General features: G+C 38.2%; 2 protein-coding genes across 2 annotated transcripts in view; one reads left to right on the top strand and one right to left on the bottom strand.

Moving 5' to 3' along the window:
* Positions 1-692: 692 nt before the first annotated feature.
* On the top strand, positions 693-7,206 carry dct (dopachrome tautomerase). The gene is made up of 8 exons (XM_084725048.1): positions 693-1,203; positions 1,304-1,603; positions 1,979-2,079; positions 2,983-3,149; positions 3,266-3,445; positions 4,393-4,528; positions 4,622-4,823; positions 6,289-7,206. The coding sequence occupies exons 1-8, from the start codon at positions 915-917 to the stop codon at positions 6,462-6,464; spliced, it is 1,551 nt and encodes a 516-aa protein (XP_084581174.1). The 5' UTR covers positions 693-914; the 3' UTR covers positions 6,465-7,206.
* Positions 7,207-10,157: 2,951 nt separating this feature from the next.
* LOC146322916 (glypican-6-like) overlaps positions 10,158-23,323 on the bottom strand; it is a 140,506-nt gene continuing 127,340 nt past the window's right edge. Inside the window, exons 7-9 of the mRNA XM_084725047.1 lie at positions 14,065-14,201; positions 12,197-12,372; positions 10,158-10,972 (exon numbers count right to left, since the gene is read on the bottom strand). Coding sequence (XP_084581173.1) covers positions 10,767-10,972; positions 12,197-12,372; positions 14,065-14,201 — 519 coding nt within the window. The 3' untranslated portion in view covers positions 10,158-10,766. The remainder of the gene's footprint in view (positions 10,973-12,196; positions 12,373-14,064; positions 14,202-23,323) is intronic.

Here is a 23,323-nt window from a genome sequence, read left to right as displayed (position 1 = left end):
GACAGACACATGACATTTTTTTACACTGGAGTGTGGAGTCCTACAGTTCCCTACAGTTTCTCTTTCCTCAGCTCACATGCACAGCAAACGGTGTCAGCTGAGACCTGGGGTGAAAAGTTTGATCAATGGGGGGGAAAAAAAAGCACTGAGAAAAGACCCGCTAGAATAATAAGCTCCAAAATGCTTCTGAAAACTGTATCTTCTGGCTGGATTAAAATGATTAGTCTCCCATTAAGATTTACACAACAGATCCTGTCTGGCCTCGGCTTGAAAGCTGTTTTTTTTTTCTTCAGTTTTTTACTTTTATAGCTGAGAGTGACTCAAAAAATTAATTTGTTTCGAGACAATGTTTCTATTTCTAATTTCTTATCAGAATGATCCTGTAGATGGTATTTATTCACTCTTTACTGCATAATTAATTTTGCATTTGACCAAATATCTGTACAGGTGGCTGCACACAATAAACTCTGTCTGAGGCAAATCTGATGTATTTGCCTGTTTTGTTATCTTTTTTTCTGATTAAATCAGACACGACTGTTTTGGTACAAAGTGGCTATACAACATTTAATAGCCCCCTTGGGCAGTTTCTTGGTATTCATCCAGATCTTAGTCCAGCTCACTGCTGTCAGGTGATCATCACAAGACCAGTGGCTTAATCCTTCCCTGCTCTACAAAAGCAAGAACAGAAATTAGAGGCTTTCTTAATGTGCATGAAACCAACTGGAACACAACATGATTTTGCTTTAAGTGTTGTTTCCACAGATGTTAAAACTATCACTGAATCTAATTTGAAGATACACAACTGGGGACCGTAGCAGACTGAGATTCTACACTCTTCTGGGGGAACTAATTGACAATTTTACTGCAGAAAGTTGATTTGTCACCACCGACTGGAGGAAACAAACAGGTGAAATATGATGAAGGCGCTGGGTCTCGGCCTTCTTTGTTTGCTCCTCTGGGCTGAGCCTGCAGATGCTCAGTTTCCCCGAGTGTGCTGCACAGTGGAGGGGATTCTGTCCAAGCAGTGTTGCCCCTCTCTGGGCTCAGATCCTGCCAACATGTGCGGCTCTCTGTCAGGGAGAGGAAGCTGCTCGACCGTTCGAGTCGACACCAAACCCTGGGGAGGACCGTACAGGCTGAGAAATGTTGACGACAGAGAGAGGTGGCCTACCAAATTCTTCAACCAGACCTGCAGATGTACTGGTGAGTCACCGGTTTATTGAGATGCTGTTTCGTTGAGCATTTTGAGCCTGGAAAATCATCAACGTCCTTTGACAGGTTTAGTTTGTTGTCTGTGTTGCAGGTAACTTTGCGGGTCATGACTGCGGTCAGTGTAAATTTGGCTGGACCGGACCAAACTGTGACCAGAGGAAAGCCCCTGTGGTGCGTAAGAACATCCATTCCCTTACCCCCGAAGAGCTCCAGGAGTTCCTCGATGCTCTGGAGCTGGCTAAGACCACCACCCACCCAGACTATGTCATTGCCACCCAGCACTGGCTGGGACTCCTGGGACCAAACGGAACTGAGCCTCAGGTCGCCAACATCTCCATCTATGACTTCTTTGTCTGGCAACATTACTACTCTGTCCGAGACACCCTTCTTGGTAAATGAACATGCTCACAGTTCTTGACATAAAACTGTTGGAGCTGGTTAGTTCATGTGGTGGACTAAGAAATAGAAATAAGATTTAAAAAATATTCACAATATAATGACAGAATTATATGTTTAATGACCTTTTTAAGCTTGTTCCAGGCATGAGCCATTTTTGACCACATACCTTTGAGGTATAATTTTAACTAAAAGAAAAATCAAACTCCACTTTTAAAAAAAATCTGATTATACTTAATACAGTCTAGATCAACATTAGCATTCAAAATTTAGAAACCACAAACTAGAGATTTAGTCCTTGTCTACAAGTCATTTAAGGCTTCTGATCTTGTGACCAGATGAGCTCATTGGACACTTCTTTTCCCTGTAGGTCCTGGTCGTCCATTCAAAGCCATTGATTTCTCACACAAAGGACCAGCATTCATCACCTGGCACAGGTATCACCTCCTCAGCTTGGAACGAGAGCTACAGGTGTGTAATCTTCGGAGAACATATTGTTAAATTAATTAATTTTGGCATGACTGGATATGTTATTTGAAAACTAAACAGCTGTCACTGTGAAAATGAATATTTTGCATTTGTGATCACCCTTTCAATAGTTGCTTTGAAACTAATTTAAAATCCTAACTTGGTTCATACTAATTATTGGTACATCAGTGTCTGATGTCTCCTGATATCTTGGGAGTTTTTTTTCCTCACCTCACCTACATAAACACCTTCTACAAATTGTTATTTTCCTTCACGTTACAAACATTTTTAAATGGGCAAGTACATATCAGAGACTTGCACTGAAGTGCTGAAGTGAACCTCTCTGCTCTAAGGGCTACCTACCGAAAATACGTTGTTTTTTGCTCCACATATGAAGGTTTTTAATGTCATATGCTGTCTTTCCACAAACAAAAATCGGATATTTAGAATTTTTAAGGGAAAGTTTAGTAAAGCAATTTAGAGGATGTATTAGCTGTCACAAATGTTTAAAATAATTAAGACAGAAAGGTTTCTGCCAGAAAGCTGTTCTCATTTCTGCCCTGAAGCCTAACTTCATTCAGGATGTTTTGTTTTGCCAACAGTTACTCACAAGCTCTCTTTTAATGTTTCATCAATTAAACATTTCTAAAAGTCACAGACAGACATAAAGGTTGACCAATAGCATTGATTTATAAAATGAAAGACCAAAAATTGAGAAATAAGGTTTTCAAATACACAGTTCCTAGACTGTATCCAAACTAGCGAAGTCACAGTTACAGTGTAACAATCAGGACACAACTATGAGCCACCAAAATACCATGTTTATGATGAAAAAATACACATTACATTTTTACACTTTTATACTGATGTAAACTAATATTAACACAATTGTTTTGTTTCCTGCAGAGACTGACTGGCAATGAGAACTTTGCGATCCCTTACTGGAACTTTGCCACGGGTCAAAGTGAGTGTGATGTGTGTACCGACCGTCTGCTGGGAGGCCGAAACCCAGACAACCCGTCACTCATCAGCAACCAGTCCAGATTTTCCAGATGGGGGGTGGTGTGCAACAGGTCAGCACAAAATATTGATGGGAGGGAAAAAAACTCATGATGTGGGGCAAATTAATATTACTAGATTACTAGAAATCAGTGAAACCTTTTAATATTTGAATTGTTTTCTCCTCCAGTTTGGATGACTACAATCGCCTGGTGACCCTTTGTAATGGCACCAATGAGGGCTCCATTCAGAGAGGGATGATCGGGGGAAATAGCATGACTCTGCCCACCATGAATGACGTCAGAAGCTGCCTTGGAATCAGAGATTTTGACAGCCCTCCATACTTCACCAACTCCTCCTTTAGTTTTAGGTACAATTCTACTGTTTAGCATCAATAATAATTTTAAATGTACACCTGCTATTTCACACACAGAAATGGATCCTTCCTAAGTTCTGCTCCTTTTGGGACCTTGGTCAACTTTTGCCTTTCCTATTTCCTGTGTGCTTTTTTTTTTTTTTTTTATCTCCAGGATAGCAAAGATTTGTTCTTTGCTTCTGATTGGATAGTACTCATTGACTTAGTTGGTGTGTGTTGGGTAAATTAAGGCTGTGGTCACACATATGCTAATGCAGTGGGGTGGCCATCTCCTGCTGAGGCAAACAACACACAAACATCCTTGCTCTTCGTTGAGGCCGACTCCACTCTCTCAAAGTTCACCAAAGTTGAACTTGTCACAAAAGGATGTGAATTTGCGCGTGTGAACGGGCCTTTAGGCATGAAGAGTGACATTGAGTAGAGTTAGGATAAGAATGTCAGGGTAAGCCAATCAGAGGCAGAGCAGGGTGGGTCATGCCTTTGACATGCTGGGAAAAAAATATTGTTTCCTGTACTTCGATATGCTATGTGCTACGCTTGTCTGTGTTGAAAAGAAAACCACATTTTGATTTGATCAAAAGATGTTGCTGGGGGAGCTGTAAAAGTGATACATATTCACATTATCAGTTAGTTAATGTTAGCAAAATGCTAGCTAATTAGCTAACTAACTTGCTTGCTAACTATTGATATTGATTAGCTAGCTTGTTGGCCAATGTTTTACTAACATGGACTATCAGACATAAGTAGCTAGCTAGCTAATTGTTGTAGATTGTGCAGCTAGTTAGCCAGAGTTTTGCTACAGAGCAAAACACTAGCTAACTACCTAGCTAACTGATGTTGATTAGATTAATTAGAAAATGGACCATGCTTTTTAAACTTTTGATTTAAGAGGCTTTGGAAAACTACTGTTTAACAGAGTCACTGTGCTTTGTAATTAACAGAAATGCTCTTGAAGGCTACGACAAACCAGACGGAGAACTGGATGAGTCGGTCAATAACCTTCACAACCTCGTCCACTCCATGCTCAATGGAACCAGTGCTTTGTCCCACTCTGCAGCCAACGACCCCATCTTTCTGGTCAGAGCCTGATTTCATGGTTTACTCTGAAACAACACGGTGGAATTAGTGTCACTGAAGTAACCATGGTGCCTCTGGTTGTTTATCTTACAGGTGCTCCACGCTTTCACTGATGCCATTTTTGATGAGTGGATGAGACGGTTTGTCCCATCCAACGCCACCTTCCCAGACGAGATGGCCCCCATTGGTCACAACAGAGACTACAACATGGTTCCCTTCTTCCCTCCAATCACTAATGAGGATATATATATTCCATCTGAGCAGCTGGGATATTCCTATGCCGTTGCCCTGGATGGTGAGCAAGTCTTAAAAAAGAATGAGTTCAAAGGGATAGTTGGACATTTTGGGAAATACATTTATTCGCTTTCTTGCTGAGAGTTAGATGAGAAGATTGATTCCATTGTTGAATCTGTCAAGTACATATGAAGCTACAGCAAGCGGCAACCTCTGCGGCTGAGAAGTAGAGCTAATGAGCGAGTGCCAAAGACGGCAGTTCCTTGAATGGCCTCTTGAGGTTGGCTCCAAAAACAGAGACACCCAATATTAAAACGCCCAACTTATTAGCAGAGATAAACATGTTTACTGTCTGGTACAAAAATGGTTTTGGTCTCTATGGCTAATCTCCCCCATTCATGACGAATTTTCATATAACTCACCCGTTTAAATTATATTAAGCCCTAAAGCTATGTAAAATTATGGGCGTGCCTACTTTGATTGACAGGTGGATACCATCACAGAAGGCTAGCTCCAAGGTAACTGCTTCATTCGGGGAGCTCATCTCCATCTAGTTAGTAATTTCTGGGTAAGCCTGGACTTAGCCAAGTCAGGCTAAGTTAGTCAGACAAAGCCACCACTCTGAGCTTCACAACAGCTCTTCTAACAGCGCCTCATACAGGTGCTAAAGGGTACCTCGTGTGCCTGTATGAGATGCCAAGGGGTGGTGACAAAAATCTTGGTTTCCCTCCTCTATTGCTGTGAAGTTCAGTGTTGCAGTCGGTGAGGAGTTTTAGTTGGAAACGACAGTAAGAAAGTCAGTCAGAAGTACTAGCTAGTAATAGAGAGGCAAAGTCACACCCCTTCCACTGGACCACAATGGGATGTAACTTAGGAAAAAATGACCTGTAGTCAATGGCGAGAGGCAGATAATTTTTTGATCCTGTGTGAATTGTGCCACAAATTACACATATGATCCTTGTCAATTTAAAAGGTAATTTTACAAGACAAAAAAGCCAAAGTTTGTTGTAAAATTAAGTATAAGACTGTGAAGATATGTACTGTAATTGGAATGACTACGCACCCAGAAGTCATGAAGGTGACTTTCTCCCTCCAGAAGCTAACGGTAGTCGCTGAAGCTATGATTGCTGTGTTTTCATACTGGGACATAGTCACACAAGCAGCGGGTCTGATAAACGGACCAGGAGTCGCTGGGTAAAAACACAGCAGGTGAGATAATGTTACATGGGACAGACATGCTGGTGTTGATGACGTATATTGTGTGAGACGAAAGAAAAACTAAAAGTTTGACTATGACTTTCTTGACTTTAAATGGACAAACACTATGTGTGTAATTTGTGACACAATTAAAATGGGAACACAAATGATTTGTCTCTCACTGGGGACTACAGTACATGGTATTTAGTACGTTTAATTAAAGTCTCATGGGGCAGATCTTGTTTTAACATAATGAATTAAATTTACATATATTTTTTCCTGCTGCTAAAAGCTTTATGACTATCTTCACCTGTGCTTCATCTCTACAGACACAGATGGAGGGACGGCTGTGTTTGTGCTGGGATCCACTCTGGGGGGAGTCTTCATCGGTCTCCTGGTGCTTCTTCTTATCTTTGTGCTCTACCTGCGTCAACGGAGAAACAGAGGCTTTGAACCTCTGATAAAAGCAGACTTCACAAATAGGAAGTACACAGAGGAAGCATAGAGTTCACCTGTTGTTCGGAAACACACTTATACATACCTAAGAGAGATGGAGCATGCCAATCTTCAGTGTTCTGTGGGCCCTACTGTGAAGCAAGAGGAAAATATTACCCCTGCAAACCAGCCACACTTTTACTTCATAGATATTAAATCTAATTTCATAAAAGAACAGCGATGTGAATCATGTAGTATCCACTGAAAACTATTAATCATAACTCAATATGAGTTTCAAGTGAGACCAATCAAAATTAATGTATACTTTAACTTTTAGTGAGCTTAAAAAAGTGACAACACATTCCCATCACCGTCTTTCATGATTATGTATCTTCTACAATTTCCTTACAAGGCCAGCACAAATACAAATCTATTGGAATGTTTTTAATAAATATTTATTCTCAAGAACAGTAACAAAACACAAATGCAATCATCTTAATTGCACTGAAAAACAATAAGGCATTTTCGCTCACACTTGTTCTACACCCATCTCAGTTTGAAATTGGATTCAAACTCCAAACAAACGTTACCTCATTAGGATCCGACGTCATACAGCAATGCATTGATTGTAAAAAAATGTTGACTTATAGTGTTTCCTGCTAATTCTATTTGTCAGATAATTTGTCTGACCAGACATCCATTTTCAATATTTTATTGCAAAAATATTACCATTAAAAGTTCAATGATACAAAACATAAAAAGGGCATCCTGTAAGATCACTATTCTTAATAAAGAATCCTTTTTAAATGACACATCTGACATATTTTCTTGATGTTTTTCTTCTTGCAATGTGGATGCAAACGCTGACTTAAATGCAATAATGAAAAGCTCAACAAATATTCATTGATATACTGCTAACACTGGTTAATTCCTTGGATATGTAAGCTTAGCTGGCCTGGTGGTTATGGAGCTGACGGGCTCTCAGAGAACAGTGGACGTACATACAGGCTGGTTTTGTCCGCCCCCCTCAGCACTGCCAGGCCTCTCACATTCTCTGTAAGTACGCTCTACTGAGGAGCTTCACCGGAGCATTCAGCCCTGTCCAGTCTCCACAGATTCTCATTTCACAGGTGACTGTGGTCGGCTTCAAGCCTGTCTGTGCTGCAGACATAACCATTCAAGCTTTACAGATAAATTTAGGGACCCTTTCTTTGCATTTCCAGTAACCGCCGTGTGCTGTTTGCTACTTCTTCTCTTAATAAATCCTTCACCTTTTACATAACTGCGGTAATAAAAATTTCAGAAATAGGAACATCTAACTCGACTTTTTAACTGTCAGTATTTCCGTTTTGCGGCTTTTCAAACACTACAATGCACATTTTAACGACTATTTTATCCAGACTGTGAAAGCAGTTACAGGATAAGCTTTGGCTATGCAATCACATACGCAAAAGTGGCACAGACACACTTTTTTTTTGTTCCTGTTGCTCCTGTTTGCAAACACAGAATTCCTGGAACTTCTAAAAATGTTTAATATTTATGGTCTGACGATGCGGAAGAAAACTTTATAGGCCCAGAGTACTGTGAATTAATATAAAGATTACAGCAGCACAAGACCTGATGATTTATGGTGATTCTGTATTGAACAAGTGCGCCTTTCTCACTGTGATGTGCACGTCCATTTAAAGGTCATAATTCTCAACTAATGTGTAGGACCTCCTTTATAAGCCTTTATAATGTCAGAAGAGTTTAAAATGTTTAAAAAAATATATAAATTTTAGAGATAGGTCTTTTGTGTGTCTCTGTTAGCTGTGCATGCCTTTGCATGCTATACAGTAGTTAGATCAAAACCCCTTCTAGTAAAAAGAACTGAAATATATTATCAGTCAATCATTACATATTAGTGAGGATTAGAATTTGTGGTAACTTTATTTTGCAGTACACTAACAAGATGTAACAAGCAGTATTTTGTATTAAATTAAACAAAATTAGAAATAATATGTTCTTTATTAGACAGTATTAGACCCTTTATTAGACTTATAATTGTAATTGTGGACACATTACAGCAGAACTGTAAACTAAACTGTTGCTCATTTCCCACTGTTGGACCCTTATTAGACTTCATTAGAGGGTAATTAGAGACACATTACAGCAGAACTGCACTGTAAACTAAAGTGTACATCATATTTTTGCTATTTGAGACACACTGTCTTTGGCAGGTGTCACAAAACTGGTAGAGTAGCTAAGACTGATGCTTACTACTTTGATCAAATGACATTATTTTCCTGCTGTATTAGGCTACAAGTTAGTCACGAATAAACTGAGAATATTCAGCTACCTCTACAATCGATAGATCTGGTTCACATATTTTTTTCAGATGGTGAAATAGCAAATATGTGATTTGACTTTGGTTTACAGTGCAGTTCTGTTGTAATGTGTCCCTCATTACCCTCTAAACAGTTGTGTACTCTAAAATAAAGTGTGAATTTGTTTAGCCCTGTCTGACATGAATGAATTGATTACTCACTAGGACGTGCACCTCACAGCAATATAAAACCAGCATCACCATGATGGCATTACTGTATATTTGTGGCACTTTATCTGTGTGTCAATAAATGCTCCATATGAATTCTGTCCAGGCTGTCCACTCATGAAGCCAAGCCTGAGAAACCAGCATGATACGAGATTATTTTGCAGATAATAAATTTGTTGCAAGGCAAATGAGTATATAAAAAAATGCCAACCTTATCCCTTTTAACAAAATGTGAGATTTAGCACAAGGCGGCTGTTGAACAGTTTCAGTGGATAGCTAAGAGCAGAGCAGATCCAGGACTGACCCATGATACACTTATATACTCTTCATGGTTGAAATGAAACATTAGATGAAGCAACATGATTCAGGGGCTGTATCTGATTTCAAAAGATGTATACATTTATGACACCTTCGATGAATATTTGACTGCTTCAAATCAAATTGAACTGAATAACTGGCACATGATTTAATGACTATCGAAGCACACTGCTGCCACGCCAGAAAAATGGATCAGTATCATGTTATAAAATTAAAAGTTTGTTATAACAAGATGGTTTTCATGTTATAACAAGATATTGTCATGTTACAACAATGTTCTATATAATATAATATAATATAATATAATATAATATAATATAATATAATATAATATAATATAAGTATCATGTTCTAACATGATATCTTATTGTTACGACAAAAAACTTTTCTTGTTATAACACTATACTATTTATCTGGTCAGAACATCAAGCATCCCATGTTATAATATGATAACTTATTATTATAAAATAAAACATTTCATGTTATAACATGTCATTACATGGTTTTGTTATACTGATTCTGACTGGCCAATTACAGCATGCTAAGGTCTGTTATTTCTTTACAGGAGACTGTTGCTATGCATAACAGACAGTTGTTATGAAGAAAACACTGTTGCTATGGACACAGTTCTGACTATAGACTCTGGAGGAGAAATACAATCAATTTTAAATCCATAAAATCATTTAAAAGTTAATATTTTGTGGTTTTTTTTGTAAGTAACCATGTAATAAGTGGGGTCATTATTTTGAAATAAATTCCTTCAGGGTTTATTTTGCCATAATGACCTCCCGACTGCATATTATCCCTTACATAACATATACTGTTATAACATGCCATTACAAAAACAAGATAAACTTGCATTGTTATAACATGATAAATCTGTATGTCATTATAATGTGAACATATCCCTTTCACGTTATAAAGTGATGATGATCCATTTATCTTTTTCTGGCACAGCAGCAATACGCTGTAGTAAATGACAATGGAACAAGGATTCAATTAAAATTTTAGGTGGAAACCACATGTTCCTGAATTTCATCATTATCCTTTGTATTTCTTTCAAAATATAATGTTAAACATATTAAACTTGTTGTGCCTCTTCAAATAACCACATTCTCAACATTTTTTCAACACACAAACAATTTTTGCATTTAAAAAATCAAAACAATCAAAGTGCGTGTTATATTTTTCCACATGGAGACCTACATTAATACCTGCCATATGTGCAAGAAATCTCTGAAGCAGAGTTTGTTGGGTCGGCATCAGTGTTAGGTGGTGAAGTGATGCCACAGAATATCAAGTCAAAGGATGGCACTGCACGATCTTTGGGAAAGTGGGAAATCACGATGCATGACTGCTCTCTTTTTCAGAGCAGACTCCTCTAGCCTCGAGGCTGGCAGCCTGAATACTGTCTGCTTGACTGTAGCTCCAATCTGCCTGAATACAAAAACTGCAAAAAAAAACAAAAAAAAAAGAAAAAAAAAAAACCCTGCTGTCCATGTTTAGCCAGTTCCTCCAGCATTATCTCCATTGTCGGTGGAGTGCCAGGGCTGAGAGGGCCAGCATGGTTGGCAGGGCTACAGAAGGCGCATGGAGCGGGGCAGAGTCATCCACAGGCCCACTCCGGTCGGCTTCCACCACAGGGGCTTCAGTGGCAGCACCGTCCATGTCTGTGGGGCAGACCTCTGTGCAGCCGCTGCCACTGCCTGAGCCGCTGCCTTCATCGCCTGCAGCACCATAACAAAACACAAGCCAGAGTGAGTACATCGCTCAAAATGTAACATTAGGCAACAAGTAAACCAAGTAAACCCTGAACTGCTGCTTTAAAGCAACGCTATGCAACATTTTCACATTAAGTTACAGCTGCTTTAATTACCTATTAATAGTGGATCAAGTGTATTCATGTCATCACATACTTAATTTCCTACAAATTCTTTACAATAAAAGTTATTTTGTTATCTTAAAGTTTTATTACGAAGCAGCAAGATCAGAGATATATGAGGTTTTCATTGGAAGGAACTTAAAATGACTGATACGGCTGAAAGCAAACATGAAAATAAAGCAGGTACTTGAAAGTACAAACAGTGACGTAGGAGAGAAACTTAACTTTAAACCACAGAGATTCAGTTAGAGGCTGCAAAAGTAATAGGAGCTGAACACAACGGCTTTCTCTCTGCTCTCCAGAGACACGAGTTGATAGACATGAGTGGAGTCACAATAAACACTTTTTTGAGGGAGAAAAAGGGGGGTTGTCATGAGTTGGCCACAGTTGGCAAGACATCACTGCAACCCGCTTGGAGGCAGGTTAGGCTTGCTTTGACTCTACTCCAGAGAAGGTCCACCTAGAGGGTGACTTGGCACGACTTTGCCTGTTAAAACCGGTGATGGAAATGCAAATCAGCGTGGCACTGTTTGACCGGGCAGATATTTTTCTCAAGAGTTGGAGGAGACCCAGAACAGAGCTAATAATGCTTTGTATCCGCTGGGTCAGTAAATAAGCCTCTGTTTGCTAACAAGTTCACTATATCAACTTCCGAGGTGATAATACCATATGTCAAAATTTTGAAAAATGGTTACCATTCACTTACACTGTTTTGGAGATTCTGCAACACTGATTTCCTGTGAAACCCCAGCACTGTTTTGTGGACTAAAATGCTAAATTGACAGAATCATTTTTGGATGAACTATCCCTTTAATAAAGACAGGAACTGTTGGCATTGTTTTTATTGCATTCTGCTGCATTTGCTCCATCAGTGCCTCTTGTGGTGTCACTGATGTTAATTACCTCTGCCTCAAGGTTAGGCAGTATTTCAAGACAGCCTATCAAGATGAGTGACAAGGAGGAGCATGAACTTGATCAACCAGGGCAGCTTGGGCAAGACTAAAAATACATTTCCTGCCCTAAGTCACATATTGGCACATGTGCATAGGAAAAGCATCAAATTGCTTACTTGAGTCTTGAAAGTAGATATCATTGCCGTTGTAGGCATTTTTCAACTTGTTGGTCATCACCCTCAGAGCCATGATCTGCTGGCGGATGAAGGTGTCTGGGCGGGTGATGTCCACACCCACCTCAGGGTTATTCATCTGGTTGGTCAGTCCGTCCTTTTGAACTTCAGGGAAGTACCTTTCAGTTAAAAATACAACACATAAAATAAACTTGATGTATTATTTTTGACAGGGTGATTGTTTAAAAGACAAGTGCTCATTAGTCAATGAAAAAGAACATCTGTGACACTAGACAAATTTATTATAGCCTCAGAATCTCTCATAATAAAAAAGACACTTGAGATTAGCTCTTACAGGTTACAACAGTGTTGACAAAATCAGCATTTGACCTCCTCATGTTGTGTAGGGTTCTGACATACTTGTGAGATATTTCTCCAGGGAAAAAATGTCAGCTGCCTGCATTCCTGCTTCATAATTAAGCAGCAGACCATCATGTGAGGGCTTTCCACAAACAGTCTCACACAACAGGGTTTGTTTCCCATAAGTCCAGGTCACACCTCAGAAATCTCAGTGAGTCAGAGGAGGTAACATTTGACTGGTGTTTTTGGTTACAAAAAACGGGTAGCGACTTCCACATCCAGGAAAAAATGATCACCTTTAAGGCTGGGATGCACAATCAAAGATTAGGATTTCTAAACCTTATTAAATCCTGGTTTAAATAAATTGTGTTGCACCAAACTTGTATAAAATTAAACGGTCAGTGTGCAGGATTTAATGGCACTTTGTCTCTCCCTCCGCTTCCAAGCATGTATGTCATTGGATATTTCCAGATGGTGGGTGGTTTGTAACTTTATAGCTAGCTAGTAAACACCGTAACATTTTGTTGCCTTTTTAGCTAGTTAGCAATAATGTAGGCTTCCATTTTTTAATTTTTTTTTTAGCTAGCTAACAAACATGTAATGTTTTCTTAATCTTCTAGCTAGCTAGCTAACACTAATGTTTTATTAACTTTTTAGCTAGCCAGCAAACAATGTAACATTTTGTTAACATTTTAGCTTGCTAGCAAACTATGTAGCATTTTGTTAACATTTTAGCTAGCTAGCAAACAATGTAATATTTTGTTAAGGAATACAAAGCCGTGAAATTTTAAAAGTTTCCCCCCTAATTTAAACAATATTCAAATCTATTCTTTTAATCTCTTTATTTAATTTGGGTAAGCAAGCATCTCTATTTTGATTAAACTTTAATTTCTGTTGTTAATCAATAAACCTGAACAGAGCTATGCTTATTTTATGATAATATGGATTTTCTCATTTCAAATGCAGCTTTGTTTAATTCTGATTTGAAACAATCTTAGATTAAATTCATCTTTGTTGGTGCGACCCAGTCTAAGTGGTATTTAAAGAATTTAAAACATGAATGCTGAGCATCTTTTCATCATGCAGTTGTTGTGAATAAAATTATGAATAAAAACAGCACAAATCAATTAACTGTGACTTCAGCCATGGCTGTGAGCATTTTGAGTGCTCAAGCAAATATTTTCCCTGAAAATGAAATCAGATTAAGGGGAACACAACATGCTGGTTTTACATTTTACAGGCAAATGGAAATACAATTCCATAAAATAATGCTGGCAAAAATATAAAAAGAATCAAAGCTACAAATCTACAACAGAATGATCAACTCCTAGTTAACTATTAACAGTCAAAGTATATGCCAAACTCTTATACATCTGAGTTTAGGTCAGCAAAAGCAAATAATCTGGCCCTTAATTCTAGGATTAGACTGATTAGTCAAGTTGAGCAGACTTTGGACTTCTTAGTAACCGTCTGTGTTAGCTTGCATTAGCCCAGGGCACTGGTGCACTTACCTGCCCTTAGTGTGTCCATTCCAGCAGTCGTCATCACTGGCATTTCCAGCGGTCACTCTGTCCTCCACGCACATCGCCTCGGGTAGGTTGGACCAAAATTTCTTCGACAGCTTCAGTTTCTCTTTTATGTCAACCACCTTAAGCAAAGACAGGGGTTGTTAGAGGGGAGGCAAAAAAAAAAATATATATAAACAAATCAAGCCTGTGGTCCAATATAGCAGTCGCAGACCTACAACTGAAAGTGATGATAAATATATACATGGACATATATAGACGCCTGAGCAATGGAGCAAGTGGAGCAGCAGCACCCCCACGATGAGACTTGGGGGCACAAATTTGTACTTGAGATCATACAACTTTGCTGTTTTTAAATATTTGAACCAGTATGGATCAAAATAGTGAGGTGACAAAATGAAAGGTTGCACAAAAATACAGTTTATCTTTATGGATTACATTAATGCCAAACTGGCAGGAAGACTGACAACATATGAGGCCCTTTATTTTGTGTTTCTAGAGTTATGTGTTTTTGCAGACATGCAAGGAATTGTTAATATGTCAGATTTCTTACAGGGAGTTTGGCCTAATGTTTTTCCAGGACAGCGCAGGGAGCTTTGGTTTAATTCAAACTACTAATGTGTATATTTTTTAACATTTTGTCACTATTACTACACAAAATACCTCCACTTGTCTGTTACTAATCTTGCACTCTACCAAGGTGCCAATGTACACGAGGAGCTCATTTGAAAATCTAGATATCTCTGTTTTAAATATTTTCCTAAATCATGTTTTTGTGCACTCCAAGGAATATTAATCAAATTCGTGTAGTTTTGATAAGATATCTCAGAGAATTCTGGAGAATTCTGGAGAATATCAATCAAACTGGTTTATGAGATTTAAGAATGATTATTTGTTTTGCAAATTATACACAGAACATAGCACAGGAAATATGGCCACTAAAAATGAAAATGATTTTGGGGGGTAAACATTAATTAGATGCACATTTGTAACCAGTTTAGTTACAGTTTATTTAATGGGACATTATTTCTCACAAGCACAAAAGAGACCACCGAGTGTTGTCAACGACAGCCCTCCCAATGTTTTATTTATGCTGCAGCCCTTGATGCCTCACAAAAATATTACTAATTACCATATATTTGTGAAGAAGCATCTGAGAGAAAAGACACTGAAAGATATCCTTGAAGTTTTTGATATAAATGAAAAATGGTGTGTCGAGATGTCCAAACTGTGCTTTAGTCTTTTTTTTAAAACACTGTTAGTCATGATACATCTCATCTGTAAACTCATTATAAATCTGCCCTGCCTTCACTTATTACCACATTTTATCACAGGGATTATAAATCTTGGGATTTAACCCTAAGACATCTTAACTTCCCCCCAAAAAGATTTGGGTTTAATTTTCCTTCCATGTTGACTATCGAATGTTTGCATCATGGAAAGTAAGACCATGGAGGCTTGCAGCAATAATTTCAGCTTGAATGTCAGACTTAAATGCTCCTTTGCATCCTGGCCATGTGACACAGCCAGATATCGTTTCCTGACTTGAGCCTGTTGAACTCCAATCTTTCATCAAACACAGAATTTGACATATTTCACTGAAGCTGAGGGAAAGCCTGATAGCAGCAGGTTGGCCCCATTATCTTTTTCCGTCTGACTTGCTGTTGGCTTACGTGAAATTGTGGGGAACCTGAGCAGAACATGAAAGGTGCTGTACTGACTGTGTGACGCTGCTGTAGGCCCCGACTCTGCTTTTGATGTGTTAATCCTGTCACACTGATGCCAAAGCACTTCAGCAGCTGTGATACTGCCCAGAGGGTCAAGGCTGCACTCAATGCAAGAGATTGACTGGCAATGTTTGACTAAAACCTCACATATTAAGTTTACTTTAACAACTGAGAGATTCTCAGTTTTTCTCAGATTCAGCTCACAAATCCAGGCTGGTAAAAAGTGTGAATTAGACTGGAAATGACATTCTACTGTTTTAGCAATGCAAATATTTAATTACCTTCAGCTCTACACACCGAACTGCCATGTTTCACGTAGCTTAAAATTAGATTCACAACATTTCATTTCTTCCAACTTCAGCTGAGAGGACTGACAACCTGTTAATGTTTATTTTATAATAGTCACTAATATGCAGTATAGACACATTAAGCTTTTATCAATTATGCAGAGTGAATCAACGTGAAATGTTTCCTGTTTCAACAAACACACAGTCTTAGCAGTTATATAAACTCCCTATTGAGACAGATAACTAAAAGATCCGCTGCGAACTAAATAAAAGTAAAAAATACCTCAAATGCCTGATGCTTAAGGGAGAAAAGTTTTAAAAGAGGAGGAAAGGTTAAGCAGTTTTTCACAATAATAAATATGCCTCTGGGAAAAGTCTGCCACTCACTTCATTGCGCATTGCCCATGAATAAATAACACGACTGCAACAAGCTGCCCTGGCATGCAACCAGCTGCAATGCACACTAGATGGCACTATGTCTTTGAGAAACGTGGAGATGAAAGCTACCAGAGAGAAAATAGCCTACAGAGAGGAAATGAAAGTAAGAAAATACCAATTATGTTTACTAATGATGTTCCTTTCGCTCCATGTTCCCGGCAGAGGCTATATTTGCCATGGAAACAGATGCAAGTGAGTAGACAGACTAAAAAGTGCACAAAATCAAGACAGTATAAACAGGAAAACATGTCCATGTTATCAGCCCGGTATGGTGATGGTTTGTGAGGATGGAGAAAAGAAGTGTGTGTGTGTGTGTGGAGATCCTCATTATAATCTGCTGCCTACACTATGACTGACAGGGTTGATATTCTCATTAAAAATCACAATGAAGATCACAGGCAGAACACCTCCCCCTCGCCTCCCATTAGGATATTAAATTGTATTTGTTTGACACAGTGACATACTAAAATATTATTAAAGACCGTTATCATGATTCTCTGCTGTTTCAATTCCTGGTGACATTTACAGTGTTCTAAGTGTGTGATACCTACGCTTCTGTAATAAGGGCTGACAAGGCAGTCGATAGAAGCGTTTACTCACTGGATGCCAAACCATGATCATTTATCTTAGATCTGTTTCCCTTCACATGACTTCAGGATCTTCAGCAAAACATTAAACATAAACAAACACATTCGTCTCAACATATTAGAAGTGATGGGAGATGACAAGCACGACTTCTACATGTATTAAATGCACATATACTGACTCAGAATATTGTCTTCAATTTATTGCCACAAACACTTACATATGAATGTGCTCATCGTGGTCCAGTAAAAGTCGAATATCTGCGAATTTGGTCGTTTAGAATTTTTCAGATAAACCGAGCTGATAAAAAGTTTACATTTTTTGAAGGTAGAATTGGTAGGATTTGTCAGTTGTTGTTTGTTAGATGGTTGATTGCTGAGTCTCATTCAAAGGATGTCAGATGGCAAGGTTTTTGGTTGGTAAGGTGTCCTGATCACAGCAAAATAATGAGAAATAAGAACATGTGGAGAGTGGGAGATGCAGATGCAGGTGTCGCCAGACAGTTATGATGTGTTGTGGGTGATAATTGAGACTGATTATTTTTATATGAGGATGTATGGATTGTTTTTTGCCAGGAAAATCCTGCATAGTATGCCTTTAAGTTATAATAATAAACAAATGTATTGTTGCAAACTTGAAAAAAGGGTAACACTTAAAGGTGCAGTATGTAATTTCTGCTGCTAAGGGTGTCTTGCATCAAAATGACGACAAAATATGGACTGATGATGTTGTAAAGTAGTGTAGCATCATGGGAGTTGTTGTCTTCATGGCTAAAAAACCACCGTAGGCGCTGAAAATCTACCTGATGTGACTAAGGCAGGAATCCTAATCACGGACGAGGTAATGTACTCAAGTTTTATTCTTATTACATTTAGTCACATTTGCAAATCAACCACTGTGATTCCTTAAATAAAATACAGATTTCTCTGGGTTTGAACATGTGATATATATGATATATATTATAATATAATAAATTAAATATTCATTTAATTCTCATGAGTGCTAAATATGGAGTCTTAAAGTAAAGTGCTGCATAAAAAAAATATACATATACAGGCACTAACTGGTTACCTGTCCTTGAACACATAGCTGTTCTTCCTTTGGTACAACAACTTCTGATAACACAATCACATCCTGACCCTCCCAATAAGCACTTCAGGTCCATCCTTTCCCAACATCCTTTGTCTCCTAACCCTATAAGATAGATTTACATTCTTGACTCATTATCAGTTCCCTTTACACTCTGAGAGAGAGAGAGAGAGAGAGAGAAGTTGTGATTTGGCTGTTTTTTCTGTTATGTATCCTGATTTCTTTATTTCTTCTTTCTTTTCATCTTTTTTTCTCTTTTTAAAAATGTAGTTATATTCTTACTGCTTTCTAATTTTTTTTTTGTATAGTCACAGTTAAATACATCAGTTTCTATCTCATACTGCACCAAAAGAAAGAACAGAAGAATTGAATATATTTTCTACTTTTCCAAGGTCTTCAGGAGGAGGACTCATCCTACAGGGATACATGGCCTTGCTCTCGTTCTGTTTTATGCATCACATCATCTATATTCTATGTGTCTTAAAGGCATGATATATAATGTTCCCACCAATTTTGTGAAAATGCATGTCAAGAGATGTTTCAAGAAAGGACAGTAATAGAATATTCTGATTCACATTAAGGACTATGAAGGTTCTCAGTCATCCAGGTACTGTAGTAGGATATTCAAAAGTTCACCATTTTAGTATTAATGTTCTTATTTAATTTTTATTTGTTATAAAACAGAAAATCGAGTTGCCTGCAATTTACAGTAGCAGTGCCAGATACTCACATTAGGGATTAAAATAAACATGGCAAATATTAGCAAGTCTAAAGTTGTTTCAGGTTTGGAGGTGTTAGAGGTTTCCATGGTTCAGCTGGACAATTTCGATATTTGTCTCACACATTGCACAAAAGGTGTGGAAAAAAAGAAAATTCAAAGGATGAGTCTGGTTTTATTTCATTTCTCAAATCCCACTGAAAGACCAAAGCCAACAGTGCTTTAGTCTCTGTTTCAATACCATCTGTGGGACTCAGTCCGAAGCCCATTGGTTCTCACTGAAGACCTACATTTTTAAAAATGGGTTAGTCATATATACATTCATTGTTAATTTTCTAACACAGCTGGTCACTGGAGTCTTTGGCAAATGTTACTCAAACAGGGACTATTTTCTGCAACGGACAAACACACATTTGGTGCCCTACTGAGTATTTATGGCAGCAGGATGGCACAGTGGTCATGGTTATTGTAAAGTATTGTTTTTTTTTATCTTATAAATCTCCTCTGAATCAGTAATGTGTTGCAAACCAAAGTTTTTTTTTTGCTAGGATGATGAAGGCATGACCTGCCATACTAGTACTTGTTGCCTTTGTTGTTGGGTTGGTTAGGTTTGGGCATGAGGAGTGGTGATACATTAGTGTTAGGATAATGATATGAGAGTGAGCCAATCAGAGGCATCACAGGGCCCTGCGGTATGAATTTTGACCACATCATGCTGACTGATAGAGCCCTCCCTTTGCTTGACCAAGAAAACAAAACAAAAAAAGTCCCCAACTTCAGCCCAGCATTCATCCTCATCAGCCTCCATCAGCTAATTGTCTGCTAAACGTGAGAGCCCATCTTTCTTTGTTTTGAAACAAAGTGCTGCATAGTCAAGCTAACATGCTGTACAGTTTGCTACGTTGCACACAATGAAGAGGAGGAGGAGTTGGTAAAAACACCGGCGCATCTTCCGTTACACGGACTAGGTTTTGTATGTTTTTGTATTATTCCAATTTTGTACATTAAATATTCTTAAAATGTGTCAGTAAATGTGAAATATATGATAGTGACACAGTTCAGAGTGCTTTCCCCTTCAGAAGCATTTATATAAACAAATTTACCATAATATATACTGTTACTATTCATGCCCTCACTTTGCCATCCTAGGAGAAAAAAAAATATTGCCTGATTAATAAACTAATCACTGACTGAAGCACCGTGTTTGCCTCATCTTTAGGCTGTGTGGGACCAGTAATCTCTGCAAACTCGCCCTGGGCAAATAATGTTAATTTTATAATGGTGGCACACTCCTGCCTACACTCTCTGCAGCAAAACAGCTGTTCCAAGTGACACTTCTGGCCCATTGACTACTTGCAATGTGAGAGAACAGTCCAATTTTCATATGTGGATGGACTAAGGAATAGTTCACTCAAAATGCATGATTATGTTGTTGTTTTGCCCTGTAGTGTGTGGCCAGTATTGATTAGAAAATCTGCACCTCTCTTGTGGCTAATTTTAATTTCATAATGATCCACATTACTCCCTGAATTCAAACAGAAGTGACTTATCACATGTCACAAAAAACAGGGGCATAAATTATAATAAGAGTGTACCCACTTCTACAGGCACCACTATTCCACTGATTTTGTTTGGGCGATATGTCTTATGAATAATATCTCTACATTGTTAGGTTATACCATGATATACAACATGTATCTCGATATACAATTTTTGTCCAAAACAACATACTGCAAATTCTCTAATAGTGCAAATGTGATGATCTTATAGAATATGATGCATTACTGTCAATTTTCTCAAGAGTATACAATAGAGCTGGGCAATAGAGACAAAATGAAATAGTACAATTAGAGCTGCAATGACTAATCAGTTAAGCTATTGGATATCAACAAGTAAATTAATCACCAACTGTTTTGGTAACGGATTGATCGATTTTAGTATTTTTTTAAGAGACAAAACAAAATTCTCTGATTTCAGCTTTTCAAATGTTAATATTTCTGTTTTTTTTTCATCATCTATGACAGTAAACTTAATATCTTTGTGTGTGTTTGAAGACATTAACTTTGAGAAACAGTGAACATTTTTCACCATTTTCTGTGACACTTTATGGCCCAAACAATTACTCAATTAATCGAGAAAATTATCGACAATGACAATAACTGTTAGTTGCAACCTTAGTCACAATATTTTTGACTTAATACTTTGATATTCATCAATATTGTGACAATATTGAGATAGTAACACAATGAGATTTTTGCTAAATAATCATCAGTAATGTAGGTATAACTAACTAAAGGCAAATAACAGAACAACTACAACAGAAAATTACATCACTTTACCGTAAGGCGGCCTTCAAAACCAGGAAAAACATTTATGCCATATCACAATATGGCAATATTCAACGACGAGTCTCATGTCACAATATTGATATAAAATCAATATATTGGCCCTAACGCTGTACAAGAGGCTGTGGCTACACAGCCAATCAAAGCATAGATTCACTGTTGGTTTTATCTTTTCATGGGATCTGATAATGATGCCAAACCTACAAAACATCTCCAGACTTATCCTTTAAAAGTGCTTGTGTTTAGCTAAATCAAGAAGAGAAATTATTCATGATTAAGCATCAATTTAAACCTTGAGGATGAAGTGCTGCGGTAAGGTGTAGTTCTGCCCGCTCTCTCCTTTCCTTTTTCTCCTTCGCCCTCTCTCTCCCTGCTTCCTGTCGTGAACCATATATTACTCCATTGTGTTTCTCCCTCTTTCCCCCCCTCGCTATGATTTTGGTCTCTTCTCTCTTTGGTCTTTTTCTCTGTTACCACAGTCCTAAGTAAAAGTGAAGGTTTCATGGCTAGCTTACCCCTGGTCATAAACCAGACTCCTGTTCTATAAGGAGCTTTGTGAATAAAGCCCCTGGTTTCTCTCTCAACTGTGATATAACACTGTATGCTCAGTCATCTCTCGACTGTATAGCATCTGCCCTCTTCCACCTTTTCTCCTCTCTTCGTCTTCATTTGAAACATCTCGAGCACCATAATGGAAATGAGCTGCAAAGCATGAGTGCAATTACTCTTAATATTTCTGTAGTTACTATATGATTTATCTTTTAACAAATTTGAATTCAATCACGAATGTAATCAAATCAATCATTAATAATTTTCCTCTCTCTCTGTTCCTGCTATTTCTGTCTCTTCAGGAACAGGAAAACAGGAATTTAAACCACATTAAAGAAGATTAATTCAGCAGTAAACAGCACTGAGAAGTAGCCTGTAATATATTCCAGCTCACAAGGCTTAGTGTGCCATGATCCAAACATAACCTCACCTTTCAAGTGGCCTTTTTTCCCTCACCACAAATAAAATCAAACCAAACATACTAGATATACAGTACAATGTTTACTCGCTGTAAAAAGTAATTGGCTAGCTTGAATGGACAAACATGAGGAAATGTTGGCAGATAATAATTATTTCCAAACCCAACAGTATGAGCCAATGAGATAATGGTGTTAGCAGGCTTAAAGTCTGTGTGTTTACAGATACTCCAAGTATTTCATCAGTCTTGTTTTTGTGTGCATGCAGCCAAGTGTGCACACAAGCAGGTCATGAGTTTTTCCTGTATGCACATTAAAGGGATTGTTTTTGTTGGTTCGTTTTTTTTGAAGTAGGGTTGTAAGAGGTACTTATCTATAGTAGGTGTGTATTACCTACAGTAGATGGCAGTCAGTAAGAAGCAGGAGCACCAGTGGAGGAAGCTAAGCTATCTAGTACTGCAGACAGGGTTCGACTCGCTCTTCTTCCCGATTCACACTGACATTTTGTCACTGCCCCTCGACGACTCGTACAGATGTGCACCATACGGGCGCCGGATTTTTTCAAATGACCTCAATGTAAACACAATGACGGCTGTATGAGATGCACTGGTGTTTTGGCATAGCACAAAGAGGGTGAAGTCCATGTCTGGAGGAAGTGGTGTGGATGGACGCCTCAAACAAACACAGACTTTCACCCTGGAGACTGGGGTTTGTGTCCCACGTGAAAACCAAAAGGTTATTAAAAGTTTTAAGGTACATAACATTATGTACATCATGTGACTAACCCTTTCGTGTTGCGAGTCGCTTCAGGAACGTATGTAAGGTAACGCAACGTACTTAAAACTAGAGGTGCAGATTTGGGCAGTTGCACAATCCTGCCGAGGAAAACTGCATTTAGCAAAGCCATCTTTTCCTTCAGAGCATGACATCAACGGAAATCAGTACCACAATCAATTGGAAAGTCCCCATCATATCATTTATTAAGTATAACTATAAAAAGTAGTTTAGTGAAAACCAACGATATCAACACTTGTACAGTAGCTGAATCATCCGGTAATGTATTTTATCTATCATATTGTTTAACTACTTT

Source organism: Lutjanus erythropterus, chromosome 8, assembly GCF_056507025.1.
Source record: "Lutjanus erythropterus isolate fLutEry1 chromosome 8, fLutEry1.hap2, whole genome shotgun sequence".
NCBI lineage: Eukaryota > Metazoa > Chordata > Actinopteri > Lutjaniformes > Lutjanidae > Lutjanus > Lutjanus erythropterus.
This window is presented reverse-complemented; position numbering and strand designations above follow the sequence as displayed.